This window comes from Tamandua tetradactyla, chromosome 8 (assembly GCF_023851605.1).
Source record: "Tamandua tetradactyla isolate mTamTet1 chromosome 8, mTamTet1.pri, whole genome shotgun sequence".
NCBI classification, from domain to species: domain Eukaryota; kingdom Metazoa; phylum Chordata; class Mammalia; order Pilosa; family Myrmecophagidae; genus Tamandua; species Tamandua tetradactyla.
Window position 1 is genome coordinate 82493401 of NC_135334.1, and position 18351 is coordinate 82511751.

Consider the following 18351-nt stretch of genomic DNA (forward strand, 5'->3'; position numbering starts at 1 on the left):
CACAGAACGAGAATCTAGACATAGGCATATTTATTGGCCAGGTTTGAGAGAGTGGATGTCCTGTCCAATAAGCTATGGCTAGGGGAGCATGGCCGTGGTCATGTAACACAACCAGAATTCAAGGGCCACTGGGGAGGTGAGAAAGCGCAGGCAAGGGTGCTCTGTGGGCTGGGCAGACACGCCACAGGGAGTCTGATCCACTGTCCTTCTGGGCTCTGCTCCTGGTCTACTTACCCATGCTTCATAGTTTGAACTCAATTTAAGGACATCCTGTGCCTTGATTCTCATTTCTTAACCATTCTGGGCTCCAGATCAGAGCCTCAGGCAGCTCTCTGCAGCCCCCGCCCTATCCCCAGACGAGGCTGCGGGAGCAGGAGGAAGTGGCCCAGCGTGGGCGAGGCCCTCATTCCCTCAGATTCCCACTTAATTACCAAACATTCCTGCATGTCTGCCTGGTGCCGACCATGTGCCGGGCAAAGGAAGTAGAGAGCTGAATTAGACACGGCCCCTGCCATCAACATGTTCACATCTGGTTGTGGGAATAGGTAATTATGACACAGTATGATGTAACCATGGGAGCATGGAGAAAGGAAACCAGATTGGGAAAAAGAGATTTCTTAGAGGAGTTGACATTTGAGATGAGTCTTAAAATGAATTGAATTTTCCAATAAGACAAGGCCCTTGGGAACTGCAGGCAGAGCGAATACCAAGTGTAAAGCAATTCAGCCATTGTCTTAGCCAAGATCCAAAGTATGTTGAGCAAGAAATAAAGCTTAAAACATTTACACCAGCGAAAAGTCCAGGTGATAGCTGGATGCAGGAACTGAATGGATCTCCAGCTTCTGCTCTGATAGGCATTGTCTCCTTGGTCAGTCCTCAATAGCCTCCACTCCCATCCTGCTTGCTTAGCCTTATCAGGAGCTGGTCTCTTTCCTAAGCTCCAACCAAAAATCCCAGAGAAGGTTCTGACTGGTCCTGCGTGGGCTGTGTTCACATCCCTGCAGCAAGCATGGTACCTGGAAAGATGAGGTGTCTTACCAGACCCCGAACATCGGTCCAGCTTCCTTCAAACCACGTGGAAATGGCTCCTCACAGGAGAGAAGGGCTCTGCTCCCCAAAGTAAGAAGGAATCCTAAGAAGGCAAAAGCAACTGGGGTCCACCAGAAACTCCGCATTTGAGAAACTGCGAGCTGGTTGCATGATGAAGGGGGACATGGGCCGAAAGAAGTTGGGGATGGGGTGAGGGTGGGGAGCACGTGAATTACCAAGTTTTCTCTTGTCCTGAGCATTGTGGGAGCTTAACAGTGATTTGAAGGGATTGCTGTAGAGGGGGAGGAGGTCAAATATTTACTGCGAGAAAGATTCCTCTGGGGTCTCTGGGACGAAGGATCTGGAGTGCAAATGCTATGATAACTCTGGGTGGGGGGCCTGGAATGAAGAAGAGGGGAAGGGAGCCTGGGGAGGTAGAGCTCAGGGAATGATCCAGTAAGAAACTCATAAGGAAGTGGAAACTATAGAATGGGATGCTAAAAGATGGAAAGATGAAGAAGGAACAGGAATCGAGGTCCCGTCCGCGCTTCTCACGTGATGTTGAGTATGGGGAGGGTGGTTTTTGGCGAGCCCCAGAGCACGGGTTTGACAGGACCACTATTTTACGATAGCCCTGACTTTGCTCCTCTCCCCAACTTCTTCTAGCCTCGTGCCGGATACACCATAGTTCTTGGTTAACCCTTACGGGAAGATTAATTGGGAGTTGGAGTGAAACGTAAACGAGAAGGGTGGCAAGCGCTTCAACTGCAGGTCTCCTTGGGGCCCCTGTTGTCTAGTCCCTGAGGGCTGAGACTGAGCTAGTGTGTGTGTATGTGCCTGCTTTTGTCTGTCTATCTGGGTAGGGTGACTTTCCCACCCACTGTACCCAACCCCCGGCCTACTTGTCCATGGTAATCAGGCTCCCAGGCGCAGGCATCCTGCCCGCCAAGACCAGAGTAAGCTGCTCCTCCCTGGTTCCCAGCCTGGGATGGGGGTGGGCGCGGGTGGTCCTGGGACATTCTTCTCCTCTAGCTTCTCCCTTCCCACCCCTAACAAATCTGCCACAGGAAATCCTGCTGAGGCAAGAGTGATAGAACCCATGTCCAGCCTTCAGCCAGGGATGCTCTCCAGCTCTCCAGAGGCTGGGCTTCAAGATGAGGTCCAGCCACAGACTTGTGCTCCGCCTACAGTGTGTCAACTGCTCTGCAACGTCTTATCTGCATCCCCCTTCTCAACACTCTACAAGCCAGTTACTATCCCCCATTTTACAGGTGAAGACATGAAGCCCAGAGAGGCAAACTGAGTTGCCAGAAGGCCTCTAAGTGGGAGACTGAAATGTGATTTAGTCTGGTCTACTTTGAACCTTGGGTGCTTTAGCCCTCCCCAGCCCTGCAGGAGGCAGGCTGCCTGAAGTGGTTGGGGCACAGGGCTCTTCAGACCAGGAGGGGTAGACTAGAAGCCCAGCTTTACTGGGACCACGCCAGCCCCTTCCTCTTGAGCCTGGGTTCCTGGAGGCCACGCAGCCTCTGTTGACAGGCAGGGGAAGGCTGGAGAGGATGGGAGGGTGGGGAGAGGGGGTGGCTGGGCATAGGGTAATGTTACTGTCTTATGAAAGACATTTTTCAATTGAGCCAGTAACTGGAGGCCCTGAGAGTATGTTCTGTCTCAGCCAGGCCACTGTTGGAGGATATGAACTGTCTGTGAGAAAACCATCAGGGGCTGGCTATTCCCAAACTCTTAGAAGGTACCGAGCTAGATTTAATAAAAGGGGAAAATGGAACATTTTCATTAGCACCAAATTTTCCATTTAATTTGAACTTTTGCAAAATAAGTGGCCTAATTATTGCTATGATTTGAGCTTCTCAATTGGTTTTTCCTCTAGGAAGCTGCAGATTCCATAATGATTCCATTCTCCAGAGCTCACCCTTGGGCCCCAATCCTTTCCATCCCTTCCCTGGAAAAAGGAAGGCTTCTAACGGGGGAGGCAGGGCCAGCACAGGAGGGGCGCCAGGTCTCGTGACCTCATCTGGCCCCCCTCTGCCCCCAGCCCTCCTGGGACCCGTGGCTCTCTCAACAGTGGCCTGGGCTGAGTCTGAGCCTGGGAATTTACTGAACTGAGGGGACCATATCTTCTCCCCAGGCTCTGGGTTTTGCCCTCGGTGCTGCTCACCCCAGGGCTCTGACCTTGACCTATAAAAATGACGCCCGTGGTCCTGCAGTCTCAGCACACAGGCCACTCACCCTGACCCTCCCAATCCTGGAGAGTTCGAGGGGAAGGCAGGAACCCCAACCCTGGGTCTCACACCTCCGGTCCGGGACCCTCAAGGCCCTGGCTTCCCCACCCTGTCCCGAGCCTGGGTCCCGTGGGTGGGAGCCCCTCCCCCATCAGCCTGCCACCTCAGGCCTTTGGCTTTTTCCTCTTCCCTCTGCGCTTGAAGAGAACCAGGGATTAAAGAAATGGAGCAAGAAATTGCCAAGAACTAGCCTAGCAGACAATCAGATAGAGCGATGGAAGGAGGAACTCTTTCTCCCCGCAGGAGCCTGGTGGGGGCCCGAGACAGGACGGGTATCCCAGAGGGCAGGGGCAGTGCCTGGCTGTGCACACTGTCAGGGACCAGGGCACTCACCCGGCGTCACTGACCTGGACCCCAAGTCATTCCTCTCTCCCAGAGAGCCAGCCCCAATAAAGGTCTCTCCTCTGAGCTTCCCTTCTAGCAGCACAGCTCTGCACCCCCTAAGGAAAGCAGGCCCCTCTCCACACCAAGCCCAGCTGCTGCCAAACCTCCAAAGCTTCCGGCTCCTCTGTCCAGGGTCCAGGCCCTGCCTCGGCCTCAGTGCTCCGGTCCTGCTCACTCTTCTCCAGGGAGACAGAGGCCACCCCAAACCCCTATGGGAGAGCAGCTAGAGGGGTGTAAGGGGGACCCCCAAAGGGACATTATAACTGGGATGTTGGTACAACAAGGTAAGAAGTTTTCCTGAGGAGTTATGGGGTCCCCCTCAGACCTATAGCCCTTTCCAACATCTTAGAGAGTCTTACTGTATCGGCAATTTCTTGAGCTGGATCTTATTAGTCAACTATGGTCCCTAGTCCCTTGGAGCGCACGGCTGATGGGAACGAGGCAGGTTAGGTGCTCCCCACGCTGATGGGAGCGAGGCGGGTGAGGTGCTCCCCGTGCTGATGGGAGCGAGGCGGGTGAGGTGCTCCCCATGCTGATGGGAGCGAGGCGGGTGAGGTGCTCCCCGTGGTGATGGGAGCGAGGCGGGTGAGGTGCTCCCTGTGCATAGAGGAAGAAGCTGAGACTCAGGGACGTTGAGTGACGTTCCCAAAGCCACTCGGCTGGGAGCGGGGAAGCTGGGATTGGAACTGACGTACTGAAGAGCAAGTTCTATGTCTCTGTTTTTTTCATTTTTTTCTCTCTACACTTATTTATTTATATTCAGGAAAGTATACAACTCGGTGGCCTTTTATAAAGGTGTACACCTGGGGAACCACCACCCACGTCACGATGGGGAGGATTTCCAGCATCTCTGCCCCCTTCCAGTCAGCATAGCCCCACAAAGGTGTTCTTTATTCTGCAAACCCTGACGCATTTGAGAACGAAAGGAGGCTCTGTTGATAATGGGGAGCAGCAGGTGTTAACAGAGACTGTTCCAGGTCTCCCTATCTTGACCCCACCCCGCTGTCTCCCAGGACGTGGCCTGTGGGAAAAGCTCAGAAGTTCTGAGCCAAGATCTTTGGTGAGAACTATTGGGGGGGGGCGCACGTGCGGCAGGTCCCAGCCCTGGCCCGCGGAGCCCCTGAGGAGCACGCCAGCCCAGGGGCCCAGCCGGGAGGGGGCTGGGGCGGACAGAGACGGGCTGAGTGGGGAGCTAAGACTCACTGGAGACAGGAGATTGGCGTCCTTTACCCTGTGGCCGTGGCCATGCCCCTACCCGGCTCTGCCAGGTTCAGACTGTGCTTTCCCTGAGGGAGGACATCGGAGGCCGCGCGTGGGGCCTCAGGGTCTGCCAGCCCACGGAAGCAGGTCCCTGCAGCCCTGCCCGCGCTGCCGGCCCCTGGGAGCCTTCCCCAGCCCAGGGCCCCAGACCGGCCCAGGACCAGCCCCACTTCACCCCACCAGCGCCCACTGGCCAGGGAGGGACCAATCTGGCCGATCCTTGCTGCCCGGTGGCCTTGGCCCCAACCCCAGCTTGGCCTCTCTGTCCCTGAGCCAGGCTCGGCCAGTGCAGCGGAAAGCGCCGAATGTCCAAGGAGACATAAAGAAAGTTTAGAGGCTTTTAATTTGCCAGCAGGGCCTCTCCCGCTGGCCAGCGGGTTGAGCGTTTGCGGAGAAGGGCAGCGGCAATAAAGCCTCATATTCTTCCTCTAAGCCGCCCCTCGGTGACTCCTTTCTTAAGTGAGACAAAGCGAACCCAAGTCCCACCGGTGTCCTCAGGCCTGGGAGCCGGGTCACCTTTAGCAAGTGTCCCCTACGGCGCTGTAGCTGGGGCGGGGGAAGAACAGCACCATCTCCACCAGGGGCTGCACCCGCAGAGGAGAGGGAGCCTGGGCGCTGTCACATGAGACTCACACTCCACCAGGGACTCTGGTGGACTCCAGAGCACCAGAAGCCAGGACTCTGACAGGCTGGGGCTCAGAAATGCCGCTGCTGCCAGGGGAGCTGCACAGCCAGGAGAGCAGACTCAGGAGAGGTGCCTCTTTCAGATTCCTGCAGAGGAGAGAGAGAGCTTGCGGCCCAGGAGGTGTGTGAGCAGAGGCCAAAGCCTGCATGACAGGCGGTTACCTAGAGGTCTGGCCAAGGAGGTCCCTTCCAGTGCCCAGATGGTGAGACTCAGGATCCAAAAACCGACCCTCCTGGCTGGGGGAAGGGGCAGTAAGATATGGGGCACCGTACCTGAAGCAGCACCTATGCCCCTGGGTGGTGGAGGCTGAAAAGTGGCACCATGTCCTATAGTGCCCCTCGCCGGGAGCACCTGACATCATATTCCCTAGGCAGCACAGCTCAGGAACTCAGAAAGGAGCCTGCAAAGTTTGCTCACTCCATCCCGCCCTTACCCACTCTCGGACCAGAGACCTGAGAAATGCATCTTGGCTGATGGTAATTACTGGAACATTCTTTCTCACTTCCCATCACCCACCCTCTTTGCTTCGCTATCTTGGATATTGATAGGTTTGGAGACACTGTGCTTTGCTGCAGTAATGGCATTTCAGGCCATGAGGCTGGCAGCAGGGAGGTAGGGCCATCAGGTACAGTTGTGCAGGTTGTTTACTGCACAAAGGGTAAGGCGGCAAATGAAGGCCAAAATCCCGACTTCGTTCTGCTCATCAATCTCCGGGCCCTGCATGGTTTGCCCCTTCCTCATTTCACTAATTTTAATATACACAAAGGCACTGTAAGGGCTAGTGGGGCCCTGAAGGGAGGTGGGCACTTTTGCGTGACCAAGAGGCAGCCACCTGGGCCATGAAGCCTGGTACTGCCGCTGTTCACATCTTCCCTCTCCAGGTGCTCTGACCAAAGGTCACCATCTAGAAGGCTTTGTGACTGTCCCAGAGCTGACTCTGGGACGCCCCTGGGATGGCACCCCTGGACCTCCACCCCCCGGTACATGGGGCCTTTCATGGGATTGGCAGCAAGATTTTTATGTATGCCACAAGACTTCAGCCCCAACTGCATTGGGAGCTGCTACTCGGCTCTCCCCTCTGCACGTCTCCCTGCCTGCGTGCCTGGACCCGGGAAAGGGAGCGTCATTTACTAACCGTGTGGACCTGTTCTCCTCAGGCTTACCCACCCTTCCTCTTCTCCGCCTTTCCAAAGAACAAAGATGGGGAATGAAATAAATTTGATAATAACCAATAAGGACCCTGGAGAAAATAAAGCCGCTTTTATTAAACTCCTTCCAAGACCTTCTTTGCGGAGCCTCTCCACGCTTTCACGGAGGAGGCTCCGCAGCCTGGCCCTGTTTGCAGCTGGCTAGGGCAGCCCCACGTGTAGCCCTAGCAGCCCTCGAGGCCCCTCCTGCATGCAGCCCGCACCGCCTCGGGGCCTCGGCCTGCCCACCGCTGGCCTCCTCTGATGCCTGTTTGACAGGCACTTAGAGTGACAGAAAAGATCCCTGGCTTCACGGCCGACCCCATGTGCATTGTCCAGCTCCAAGGTTTTTCTGGAGTGGCCCTTCTCGGCCAGGCCGTGGCTCCGGGGCAGCCGGCGCTGATGGGCCCCCAGCTCCCGAGGCGATGGGGTAGCGGCTGCGGGCCTGCAGCCCTCATCCCCGGAGCCCTCTCTCCAGGTTGAGTACGACACGATTTAATGCTCCCCTTCCTCCATTCCTGCTCTGCATGACAAATTGTTTTAATAAACATAAACCGGGTAATAATAAAGTCATAATAAGCCCGCGACTCACCTTATATCACTGCAGTTAAATCCTCCCATAAGCTGGCGCTGGTTACAATGACAATTATGGCCGGGCCAATCCGCAGGCAGGCCTGCGTGCAGACAGATTTAATATCGTTTGTAAATATGATTAGTGGGCTGTCATGTTATTGCAGGCTGCTATTTACATTTCTCTCCGGGGTTATACACTCCGCCAAATCAACATTAAGTAGTGGGCCTCTCTTTCCTCCTTAAATCACACATTCCCTCTGCCTGAGCCGTTCCCGCTTAATGAAGAAAGGGAAACTGACGGACGGGCACCTGGCAGAAGGGAGCCTCACCCCCTCGGCGTTTTGTGGAAGACAGATGGGCATGGGGAGCCCTGAGAAAGCTCCACCCAGAAACCCCAGTGGGTGCCCAGGCCCTGCCCGCCCCGGCCCCCTCCTCTCCCACCCGCGCCCTACCCCTCTCCCTGCCTGCTCGCTTATGAAAAATGTTCAAATAATGAATGGTTGTTGTTTACAGAAGTAATTTCATGCTACATTTCCATTATTGCCTGGATTTGTTTAGCTTCACACACTACCCCATTGCCTACGATGAACTTTTAAGGAAATATGGCTCGTGCTTCCCGCTCTGCTGTTCCACTTCTAATGGAAGCCGCTTGCATTTGAGACATATTGTGACACTTCATAACTGTGTGCAAATAAGCATTCTTAAACTGCCAGGGTCAATTAATCATTGTTGCAAAGCCTGATCTGTTCTAGGTGTGCCAGAATCCACCCCCACTAGGGAGCAAGGGTGGGTGGGAAAGGACTGAAAAACTGGTGTCAGGGGAGAGCAAGGCACCGCAGTTGTGCTTCCCAGATTATCCTAAAATCACTGGAGACAATGCAGGTGCATTCCTCTCGTTTTCAGGATAGTTTAGTGGGAGCCACAGGCCCGGGTGTGCAGAGCGTGGGGATGAGGGGAGCCGCTCGGAAGAACTGAATAAACCACGAACCCCATATGCTCTCCTATGCCTTCTTAAAGAGAGCACTCTAGACAGGACTTAATCTTTTTGTGATGACCAAGGTCGCCGTTATGTTTGGATGTGTAATATATAGATGCACTTCAAGGCTAGCATGGCTGCAGGGCTACTTTTGCCTGCACTAACTGCCTCCAGTGCCGGTTTCTGACTTTGGAGTTGGATGCATGAAGTGGCTCTGCCTTCTTCCTTAACGTCAGGCTGTAGCTGTCGGGGCGTCTGTCCGTAGCATCCTCACTTCCCTGTGCTAATCCTTATCTGCAGTGAGCTCAGAAAACAGGAACTCAAGCTTGGAGCCGAGGTTAGAAAACCAAACTTTTTGAGTTGTTTGTAAGAGAAGATAAATAGGCTCTGACTGAGAGCGTGGGAATTCTCCTGAAGGTAAAGCTCAGGATGTGTATTTTGCTCAGAGCCCTTTATTGTCTCTTCCTGATTCTCCATTGAATTGGAGCTAGGAGAGGGTCTTGACAGAAGCTGCAAGGAGCTGCTCCTTTATACACAAGCACATGCATTAAATCATTCAACAAATACAGTATATATTAGGCACCTCCTGTATGCTAGGCACTGTCTGGGCACTGCGGATCACAGGTCCCAGTTCTCATGGAGCTTACGTCATAATGAAGAGAGGCAGCAGGGAGGATAGGATGGTCGCGCAGGCTGTGCGCTGCCCAATTCTGGGGGAAGGGTGTTCCATGCCTGAAGACAGTGATGTGAACAGCACTCTCTGGGACTGTGCAACGTGGCAGCTCTGGAGACAGAACAAGAAAAGTAAGATCATTTCAGAGAGGGTAACTGCTAAGAAGAAAAAGTATGGGGGCATGGGGGTTCCCCTCCTCCTCTGAGGGGAAGGTGACATTTGAGCTGAGATAAACACACCCCTTTTTAGCGCACACATGCGAATCTTTTCAGAACCCAGTGCACGCACACCTGTGTACATTTTCTTCTTCATTAATGACTCCTGAATGAAGTAATTTCTCTTCGTAATGGCCTATAGTTGCCAAACTTTGTATGATGAATATTTATTATTTTAATAAGAAGAAATAGAGATATCGATTTTTTTTAAGCATCAGGGGAGATTTGAAAACGTTTGAGTAAACATTTCCATCCACAAGGGTTAAAATAATAAAATGTTGATGCTTGAATGGTCACATATTTTGCTACCTGGAAAATGCGGGTGACTTGAAAGCTCATTCCCTGAGGGCCGTGTGTGTGTGTGTGTGTGTGTGTGTGTGTGTGTGTGTGTGTGTGTGTGTGTGTGTATGGGGCAGGGGGAGATGGCAGGCACGGCGGCAGCCGGGGCAGTGCGAATCCTAGCACAGGCTGTCCAGAAGCCGTGCATGTAACCGGCCGTGTCAGCCAACACAGAGATTAGGGGTAGGCCCATGGCCAGAGAAGTGTCTCTGTCCCCAGCAGCGCGGAGGAGGCACGAGGCACAATGAAAGGGAGTGACCCGGCATGGAAAGTGGAAAACGGTATTGATTTTCCAGCGCTTGGCTGCTCAGGAGAGCTCATCAGGTGCAACCTCGCGGGCGCCGCCCACTCCCGGGCAGAGCCCGAAGGGTCTGTGGCGCCCCCTGGCTGCCTCGCTTCTTCCCTGCGCAGGGCCCGCCCCCCACCCCACCACCCAGCCCAGGCTCTGTGCGCTGTGTCCCAGGGGCCCAGCTCAGAGAGGTAAGGCCCGAGGTCACGCTGGGGTGCAGAGGCCTGGAAGTGCACAGCTCTTGGCTCTGGCTTGTGGGAGGGCAAGTCAGGCCGCTGCCCACCTGCCAGTCTGCCGTGGGGCTCTGGATCTCTGTCCCCACCAATGCCGCGTGAGCCCCTGGCATTGAGCTGGTCCCTACAGGAATCCAGGGTCCACAGGAGACCAATCCAGGGTCTCCAAAGTGTAGAAAGAGCTAGCCCCACCTAGGAGCAGGAAGTAGGGAATGGGGTCAGAAACTCCTGTGAGTTTCTGGATTCAAGGCCAAGGCAGCCCAAGGGCCCGTCCCACAGAGCCCGCACCCCAGGCAGGGTCATAGCTGGGGAGGCAATATTATGCAGCTGTTAAAAGAGGGGTCTCTGCAGTCAGCCGGGCTTGGACCTACATCCTAGTTCCTTCATCCACCATCTATGTGAGCCCAGAAAAATTATTTAGCTTTCCTGAGCCTTGGTAGCTCCAACTATGTGGATTATAGCTGTCATCTCAAAGGTTTATTGTGAGGATTGAGTCAGGTAATACGCTTAGCACCTGCTTGGCTCTCATAGGTACACTTGACTATTAGCTAAAACAACAATAAAAACCAATGACCTAGGACAGGGCTGAGGCCCACATCTGTTCCCCACCCCTGTATTTTCACTTCATGAATGGCACTATCATCCCCTCAGCTGCCTAAAGCAGAAAACTCAGAGTCCTCTTTCTCACCCCTCCCATTGCCCAGTCCTGTCCCTCCCACTTTCTAAAAACCCCTCCAGCCCCACTGCTTCTTCTCTAGTTCAGGCACCAGGATCTCTCTCCTGGTTTTTGCAGAAGCTCCTGACTGGCCTCCCCAAATCCACTCTTGCGCTGTCCATTTTACTTGACATCCCACGTCTAAAGCAGATCTGGATGCCATCACGCTCTTGTGGCCTCAGCAGAACCCCTTTCGTCTGTACTTGCTTGCGCTCCCCTCTGTCCCCCAGTGGACAGTGGGCTCCTCCACAGCAGAGTCCACAGTATCCCCAGGGCCTAGCATAGCATTGGAACAAAACTAGCTCAAAAAAATGTTGGTTGAGTGAATGAATGGCTGCATACCAAAGGACTGCCCCACTCTCTGCCCACTCCTTATTGGCATTTGAAGCCAACACTTTGAGCCCAGGATCTGGTGACGACGCATTGGGGGCATGAAATGGTGGCCTGTTGGGGGTGGAGCGGGCACGGATGAGTAGAGTGATTGAGACAGAAGCTGCGGAGGCAGGAGGGTAAGAGGAAGAAGGAAACGTAGGCAGGGGCTCCATTGTGAAGAGCCTAGAATGTCCTGGTGAGGATTTTGCACTTTACTCTGTAGGCAATGGGGAGCCATTGAAAGTTTCAGGCAGTTGAGTAACATAACTAGATTTCTATCTTGGAGAGGTCACTCTGCATTGAGGAGATATGGAGTAGAGACAGAGAAACCAGACAAGAAATGCTTCCAGTCATCTAGTCAAGAGTTGAGGGTGATTGGACCAAAATAATTGTTATGGTAGTGGAGAAGGGGACCAGATTCAAGAGGTATGCAGGCCTAAGGCACTGCTAGGTTGGAGGGATGAGAAAAGGAAAGTGGAAGATGTCATATCTGATTGGTAGGGGTCTTAGTTTGCCATGCTGCTATGACAAATGCCACACAATGGGTTGGCTGAAACAACAAGCATCCATTGGTTTACAGCTTCAGAGACCAGTAGTTCAAAATTAAGATGCTGGCAAGACAATGCTTTTTCCTCTAAGTCTGTAACATTCTAGTGCTGGCTCCACAATCCTTGGGGCTCCTTGGTTGGCATCTGTGCCTCCTCCCACAGCGATCTTTCCCTTTGTGCCTGCCTTTCCAGGTTTCTGCTGACCCCTGGCTTCTGGTTCCTCCCTGTGTCTTTCTCTAACTGTTTCTGAATTTCTTCTCTTTATAAAAGACTCCGGTAATATGGACAAAGGCACACGCTAATTGAGTTAGGTCACACCTTAACTAAAAAGAACCTCTTCAAATGATCCTATTGACAAGAGTTCACACGCATAGGAACATGGATTAAGATTAAGAACATGTCTTTTGTTGGGATCCATAATTCAACTGACCATATATGTGAAGCCCAATGAGACAATGGAGCATGTGCAGGGGCTTAGAGTCTCAGCCCACGCACGGTCCTCCCTCCCGCCACCTCCCTGGAATGAATTCTCAGCTACTCACTCCTAACCTCTGGTGCCCCTGACCTCACCCCACCTCTCTGCTGTTACCCTGTACCCACAACACCCTCCACCCCTGGTGAGGGGAGGTCAGCCAGGCACGCTGCAGTTTTTTGGGTGGGGCAAGGGGGCAGCTATTTCAGCCCTCATCTGGCAGTGTCAAGGCATATTGAGCCGGCAGCTGGTGGAGACTCTCACCCATCTCTGATTTAGGCACTGAACAAGCCCTGGCAGTACCTAATTGCATAAAAGTTGCAATCTCTTGGGGGCTGCCCATCTGCCATGGTTGGGGCACTGGGCCTGTGGAAGGGAGATTGACTTTTCCACTGTGCCCTCATTTTCATTTTGCACTCGACCAGGTAAATTATGTGGCTGGCCCTGGCTGAACCAGCGGTCTCCAAAGTGGGGTATACCAAGGGTTTTATTGACCGTGGGCACACCAAAGGTTTTACTGATTCACACACACAATTTAAAAAAGCTTGGAGATCACTTATTTGCCTATGACAAATAAAATCACCCAACCAGAAACACTGAAAATGGAGGCCACCGAAGAGGTAGGATAGAGGTTGGGGACAGCTGATGAAAGGAACAACCTGAAACGTAATTAGAGGCTCCCATCCCAAACAGCCCCATGCCTGGATCATCAGGTGGGGTCTTTCTAGTTTGCACAGAGAAGACAGATGGGGCACAAATGGCAAAAAGTAAGTCAAGTTTTTTCCTGACCTTACCACTTTTTTGTGTTCTGTTTCTCATTGCTGTGTGGCCACCGTGAGGTGATTAAGAGACAGGCATATGGTTGCTACTTACTGTAGATTTCAGAAAGGGATCTCTGAGGACTCAGTCCTGAGGGCCTCTCAGCTGACAACTTGCCTCGTGGAGCAAAAGAGGATCAGATCCCCAGAATCATCAAAGGTCACTTGTGGAAAGCAAGGGCCCAGCAGGGAAATCAGGAGAGGTGTGGCCAAGCTGCTGCAGCCCTGCTGCTCCTCTCCCATGGGCCAACCAGAGGCATGAATGGAAGCCAGAGAACAGAGGACAAGGCCCAGCTCTCAGCCAAACCCACTATGATTATCCATCAGTCCCTGGGGTCCACATAAGGCCAAGCCCGGACAGCCGGGTCTCCAGCTCAGCCATCACCAGTGAGAACTGAGTTTCTTGTCTCTGATGGTGGAAAAGAACAACCTGAGCCCTTCATTACTCTGTGGTGTGAAGGCCTGGGTACTGCTCCTAGCAAAGAAGAAAAGGCAGGTGTGAATGGCCTCCTCAGTGTCCCCACTGTGTGACCTTCTGGCCCTGCTTCTGTACCTCCAGGGTACAGAGCTCACTGCTTCCCGTGTGGCCTTTCCCATCCAAACCACGATAAAGTCATCCAGTCCAGTGCCACAATCTACCTGCCTGTAGCTTCTCCTTTCTGAGCCTACTTTAGCCCATTGAAGCCTCTGAGGGCTTGTGTGATCATGCCACTTGCCCATTCTTTAGTCCTCTGAGCTGAGGGATCATCCTGTCCTCCAGGTTTAGCCTGCTCTAGACCAAGTCCCTTCCTTGCCCTCTCATTGCTCAGACCACCTTAACCAGGGTAACTTCTACAGCATTCAGGCCAGGGACAAGAAGACACACAGACCCGAAGCCAGTGGCATGCTGGAGTCCTCTTGCACAGGCCAGCAAGAGACGATTGTTAAATATTCAGGAATTTTGTCGAATTGGGTGTTAAAGTGCTGCTAGCTTGAAATCTACCATAGTGGGAGTATCAACATCATGGAAATTGGCAAACACTACAAGTCAGAGCCTTTTTCTCCCTAGAGGGCTGTTTTATCATTACACCACTGCTGGATTCCTGCTTCCCATGGGCCAAATGTTTGGAATGCTTAGGAGGGCTGCCCTGGTGTGTGTGTGTGTGTGTGTGTGTGTGTGTGTGTGTGTGTGTGTGTGTGCGCATGCATGTGTGCATGTGTGTGTTTGCTCTCATGGGTGTGCCTGCATACATCTATGTGAGTATACATGTGCACACAGAACGTGTGTGTGTCTGTGTGTCCTTCTGTGTCTTCCAGCACAGGGCCTGGCAGAGTGGGTTCTCTGACAACTAAAATTACCCGTGTCGCAAGAGTTTCCCATTGTGGGGGGATGTGACAATCCCCCAAGGTCTAACACAGGGCTCAACACAGAGCACTGTCCTGTGAGCATGCAGGCTCCCCCCACCCAAACACAGAGCTCACGCCCTGCCTAAGCTGTGTACAGGAAACTGTCAGGGCCCCCCATCAACGCAGCCAGTTCAGTAGCCACTTCCTAGTTCTGCTTGAAAACTTTGTGTTCTTATTCATTTGATTGTTAGTCTTTATTTTACTACTCAGAAAACAAAAGTTTAGCTCTGTTGGAAAGTCTTAAGTCTGAAACAGATGAAAAATGTTAAAATGACTAGAAGTTAGTTAAGGGATACTCTTTAGCTTTCCACACAAAATTACGTCCGTGGGAAACCTACAGCAGACTGGTGAGAAGGCAGGACTGGCGGGTCCTGGATACTGACAACTCCAAGCCGATGAGGAAAGAGACAGTCCCTGTGACACAAGCTGTGGCTGTTTACCCTGAGGGTGGCGGAAAACCCAGGGCTCAGTCCTGCAGGCGCTCATGGAAGAAAGCAGGGACTTATCTCGGTGGAAAAAAGTAGTCACCAGGCAGGCCTCCCATAAATGGAGGATGCTGAGGAACGCGGCCACATCCCCAGGCTGGGATGCACACGTAGGTGCTCAAAAAATGTGCTTTTGCTTGTTTATTTTATTTGGAAGTGCTTTTTTTCCCTAGAGAAGGAAAAAAAGAAAAACAAAAAACTGAAGATGGCTGCATGATTTGGCTCCCAGGGCCCCGGGTCAGAGCCCAGGACAGGGTGATCCAGACCCCTCCTGCCGGCCTCCCTGAGGGCCGCCAGGAAGGACTTAGCTGCCCCTGCCCCCCCGGAGGGAAGGGAGCCTGGAAGCCAGCGAAGGCCCTGCCTGCAGGGGGCCTGACCAAGAGTCCCTCTCGCTCTCCAGATCTAGCCGGCCCCTTCCTCGCGGGAACTCTCTGGTGGGCTGCAGACCTTCTGAGGAAGAGGGCAGGATGCTAGCTGGCTGTGCCCCCTCTACCAGCCCTCCTGCAGGAGCAGCTGTGCCCTGTGGCGCCTGAGTGCCAAGGCAGAGCCTGGCAGAGTGAGTTCTCTGACAACTAAAATTACCCATGACGCCAGAGTTTCCCACGCTCTGCCTCAGCTCTCACTGACGACCCCCAGGGCGCGGCGGCTACGGCCAGCGGCCTGTACCCCCTGGTGAGGGGTGAGGAGCAAACCCAAAAGCCACAAACGAGAGGCTCGGCTTCCAGAATCCTAGTTGCTTCCCTAGAGGTGCTCAGGACGTGGGGGTAGGGAAGTGGCAAATGAACGTCCAACTGAGCTGCTCTGCTGTTATCTGCTTTGCATTACTGGCTTCTAGAAAAGAATCTGTTCTGAGAAAGAGTTGAGCGACATAAAAAAACAACAACCCGTTGGTCTAGAAGTAACCATTTTCACCGGGTAGGTTGGTTGGTAACGCTTGAGGGTAGTCCACCCACTGGGGAAGAGGCGCTGTGTGTTTTGTAGAAGATTCTCAGGAGGTGCTGATATGCCCTGAGAACCAGGAGGCTGGCTGGTCAGGAAGGCTGAGCTGGATCACTTCCCAAGGATGGGGCAGCACACGTCCTTTTCTGTCTCCCGAGGCCATCCTCTCCGGTTGGGCCGGGGCCCAGGGCTGCCTGCCTCCCTGGGCACCCATAGGGTGCCTCCCTGGGGGCCTGGGCCAGGCCTTCCTATGATTATAGCTTCAGGGCCTCTGGGCTGGGGAGAGGTGGCTGGAGCCCGCCCCCCCCCCCACTGCCCCCACCTCGAGCCTCCCCACCCTCAGGTGTGGCCCTGGGGCCCCTCAGAAGCTGTTGGAGAGAATAGGGGACTCTCTTCAACCCCAAGGGGACAGGATGTCTACCCAGCATCACTTGGGTCTAAGAAATACCTCTGGCAGAGCAGGGAAGGGAAGGGTTCTGCTGGAAAAGGTCACACAGCCCCTAGAACTCTACAGTGACCCCAGGTTCCCTAGAAGAAGGGGATCCGTGAGACACAGTAGGGAGAGGGAGGGCCTGCCCTGGGGAGGCTGTGGCTAAGGTGGGTCCCGCCTGGAATTGGATGCTCAGGGGCAGGAGGGCCAGGAACCAGAAGGGAGCCCTGGCTCCAGGACACTCCATTCTTCTTTTCCAGTCTCCCGGCTTAACCTGCCCCCTCCACCTCTTCCAGCCCCGCTGGCCAGGCTGTCCAAGCTGAGTCCATGGTCTGCTCTCCTTCCACCCTCTAGCCTCTTTGCCTACCCAGCCGGCTCACTCCTGGCCTGGTACAGGGGTGCCTTCCCTTTTCTCCCGGGATTCCTCCCCATCTCTACACACACCTTCTGTGCCAGAAGCCCTGGTCCTCCAGGGGGCTGCAGAGAGCACAGGCTGTGCCGCCCAAGACCTCTGTTCCATATTCATTTCGGCCCCTGAATTGCTGGGTGCCTTGGGACAACCCATTGCCCCTCTCTGGACCTCCAAGCCTGCATTTGCTTATTGGAAAGATGACTCACAGGCCCTGCCCCATCAGGCGCACGGCTGTGGGCTGAAGTGCTGCAGAGAATTCAGGGAGGAGGAAGAGCAGCGAGGCTGCCAGGAAAGGGTGTGGGAGGCAAAGTGGTAGGAAGGACCTGCCAGGTGTGTACGCAGGGAGGCAGGGGGGACACAGGCAGTGAGCATGAAACCACTCAGACCCTGCTCACCCTGAGGCCAGCAGACCCAGAGGCCAGAGCTGGGCTGGGAAAGCGTGATGGAGCACAGTCAGTCACCTGGGATGAGCCCTGGGCCCTGGGACCTTAAGAACCAGAAAGAACTCAGGCCTGGTGGAGCCCAGCACTCCCGGAGGCTCCCAGACCCGCTCATCCCCTCCTCCCTTCTCTACCCCTGCCTGGGTTTTCTCAGCTCTGCTTGACTTTCGGCCTAACAGATCTGGGATTTCTCTTTGTGAAGAAATACAGCCTTGTGCACCGGGAGGGAGGCCCCCTCCCCAGCCCACCTGGACACCCAGAGTCCCTCCTCTCTCCCCTGGGGAGAGCTGGAGTTCGGGTCTAGGGGAGGTGGCTGGCCTTGCCCAGGAGGGCTAGGGAGCCAAGGAGGCTGCATGGGGCCTGCGGCCAGCTCTGGCCTCTGTCGAGCTATACTGGGAGGCCCAGAGAGGTTTATTTGGATTTTTTAATTATCACTTTTACTTTTTTTCTCCTCATGAAAAAGTTTTAATATACACAGTAAATTAAGCCCAGAAAAAAGGGAAAGGGGGGCACATTTCATCTTTAATCTATTTACTTCTGAATATTTAACATACAATTCTGGCACCAATCACCAAATTTAACTGGAAAATTACTCACTAATCTGTTTGCTTATTTGGAATAATTGGGTCGGCTGCCAGCATGAGGATTCCCCCCCCTGTTTAATATCTCAGTTAGTAGTCCAATTTCAGCTTGGCGGCATAATTACTCTGACAGAGCTGTAGCCACGGGGCCTGTGAGTGGGGCTGCTTTTAAACCGTAAATTATGAAGGATTAGCATTTATGAATTTTAAATCAGGGCTGGGGTAGGAGACACTAAAGCTGCTTAACGCTGGGGAACAGCAGCCTCCTGTCAGCAGCAGGAGACGTAACCCTTCCACTCCCAGGACAGGCCTCAGGACGTGGGAACCTGGGACACAAAGGGTGGTGGCTCAGGAGACACAAGACCCAGCAGATGTGGGAACACAAAGGACCTGGAGGTTGCAGAAGCAAAAATGACAGCCCCGGGGATGGAGAGGCTGGGGTGATGTGGAGCCTCTCTTCTTTGGGGAGGAATGGGGTTCGACCCCTCATAGCTCAGAGGAAGCTCAGAGCAGTGGGTTAGGAATTGAAGAGGTCAACCCCGGCAGTCCCCTGTCTCCATGCAGGCCAGCATCCATGCACAGGATTGTGTCTCTTAAGAATCTCCATCTGGCCATG

The 18351-nt window shown here is 53.8% G+C and overlaps 1 protein-coding gene and 1 long non-coding RNA gene across 2 annotated transcripts in view; one reads left to right on the forward strand and one right to left on the reverse strand.

Annotated features, from left to right (window-relative positions):
• Positions 1-615: 615 nt before the first annotated feature.
• On the forward strand, positions 616-2446 carry LOC143643647 (uncharacterized). Its single transcript, XR_013156309.1, has 3 exons — positions 616-1119; positions 1696-1800; positions 2097-2446. It is a non-coding gene; the product is annotated as an uncharacterized LOC143643647 (long non-coding RNA).
• A 2909-nt stretch (positions 2447-5355) lies between these two features.
• Positions 5356-18351, reverse strand: part of STK33 (serine/threonine kinase 33) — a 401742-nt gene continuing 388746 nt past the window's right edge. The window contains exons 14-16 of the mRNA XM_077113907.1: positions 9036-9172; positions 7432-7513; positions 5356-5738 (exon numbers count right to left, since the gene is read on the reverse strand). Of these exons, the coding sequence (XP_076970022.1) occupies positions 7486-7513; positions 9036-9172 (165 nt within the window). The 3' untranslated portion in view covers positions 5356-5738; positions 7432-7485. The remainder of the gene's footprint in view (positions 5739-7431; positions 7514-9035; positions 9173-18351) is intronic.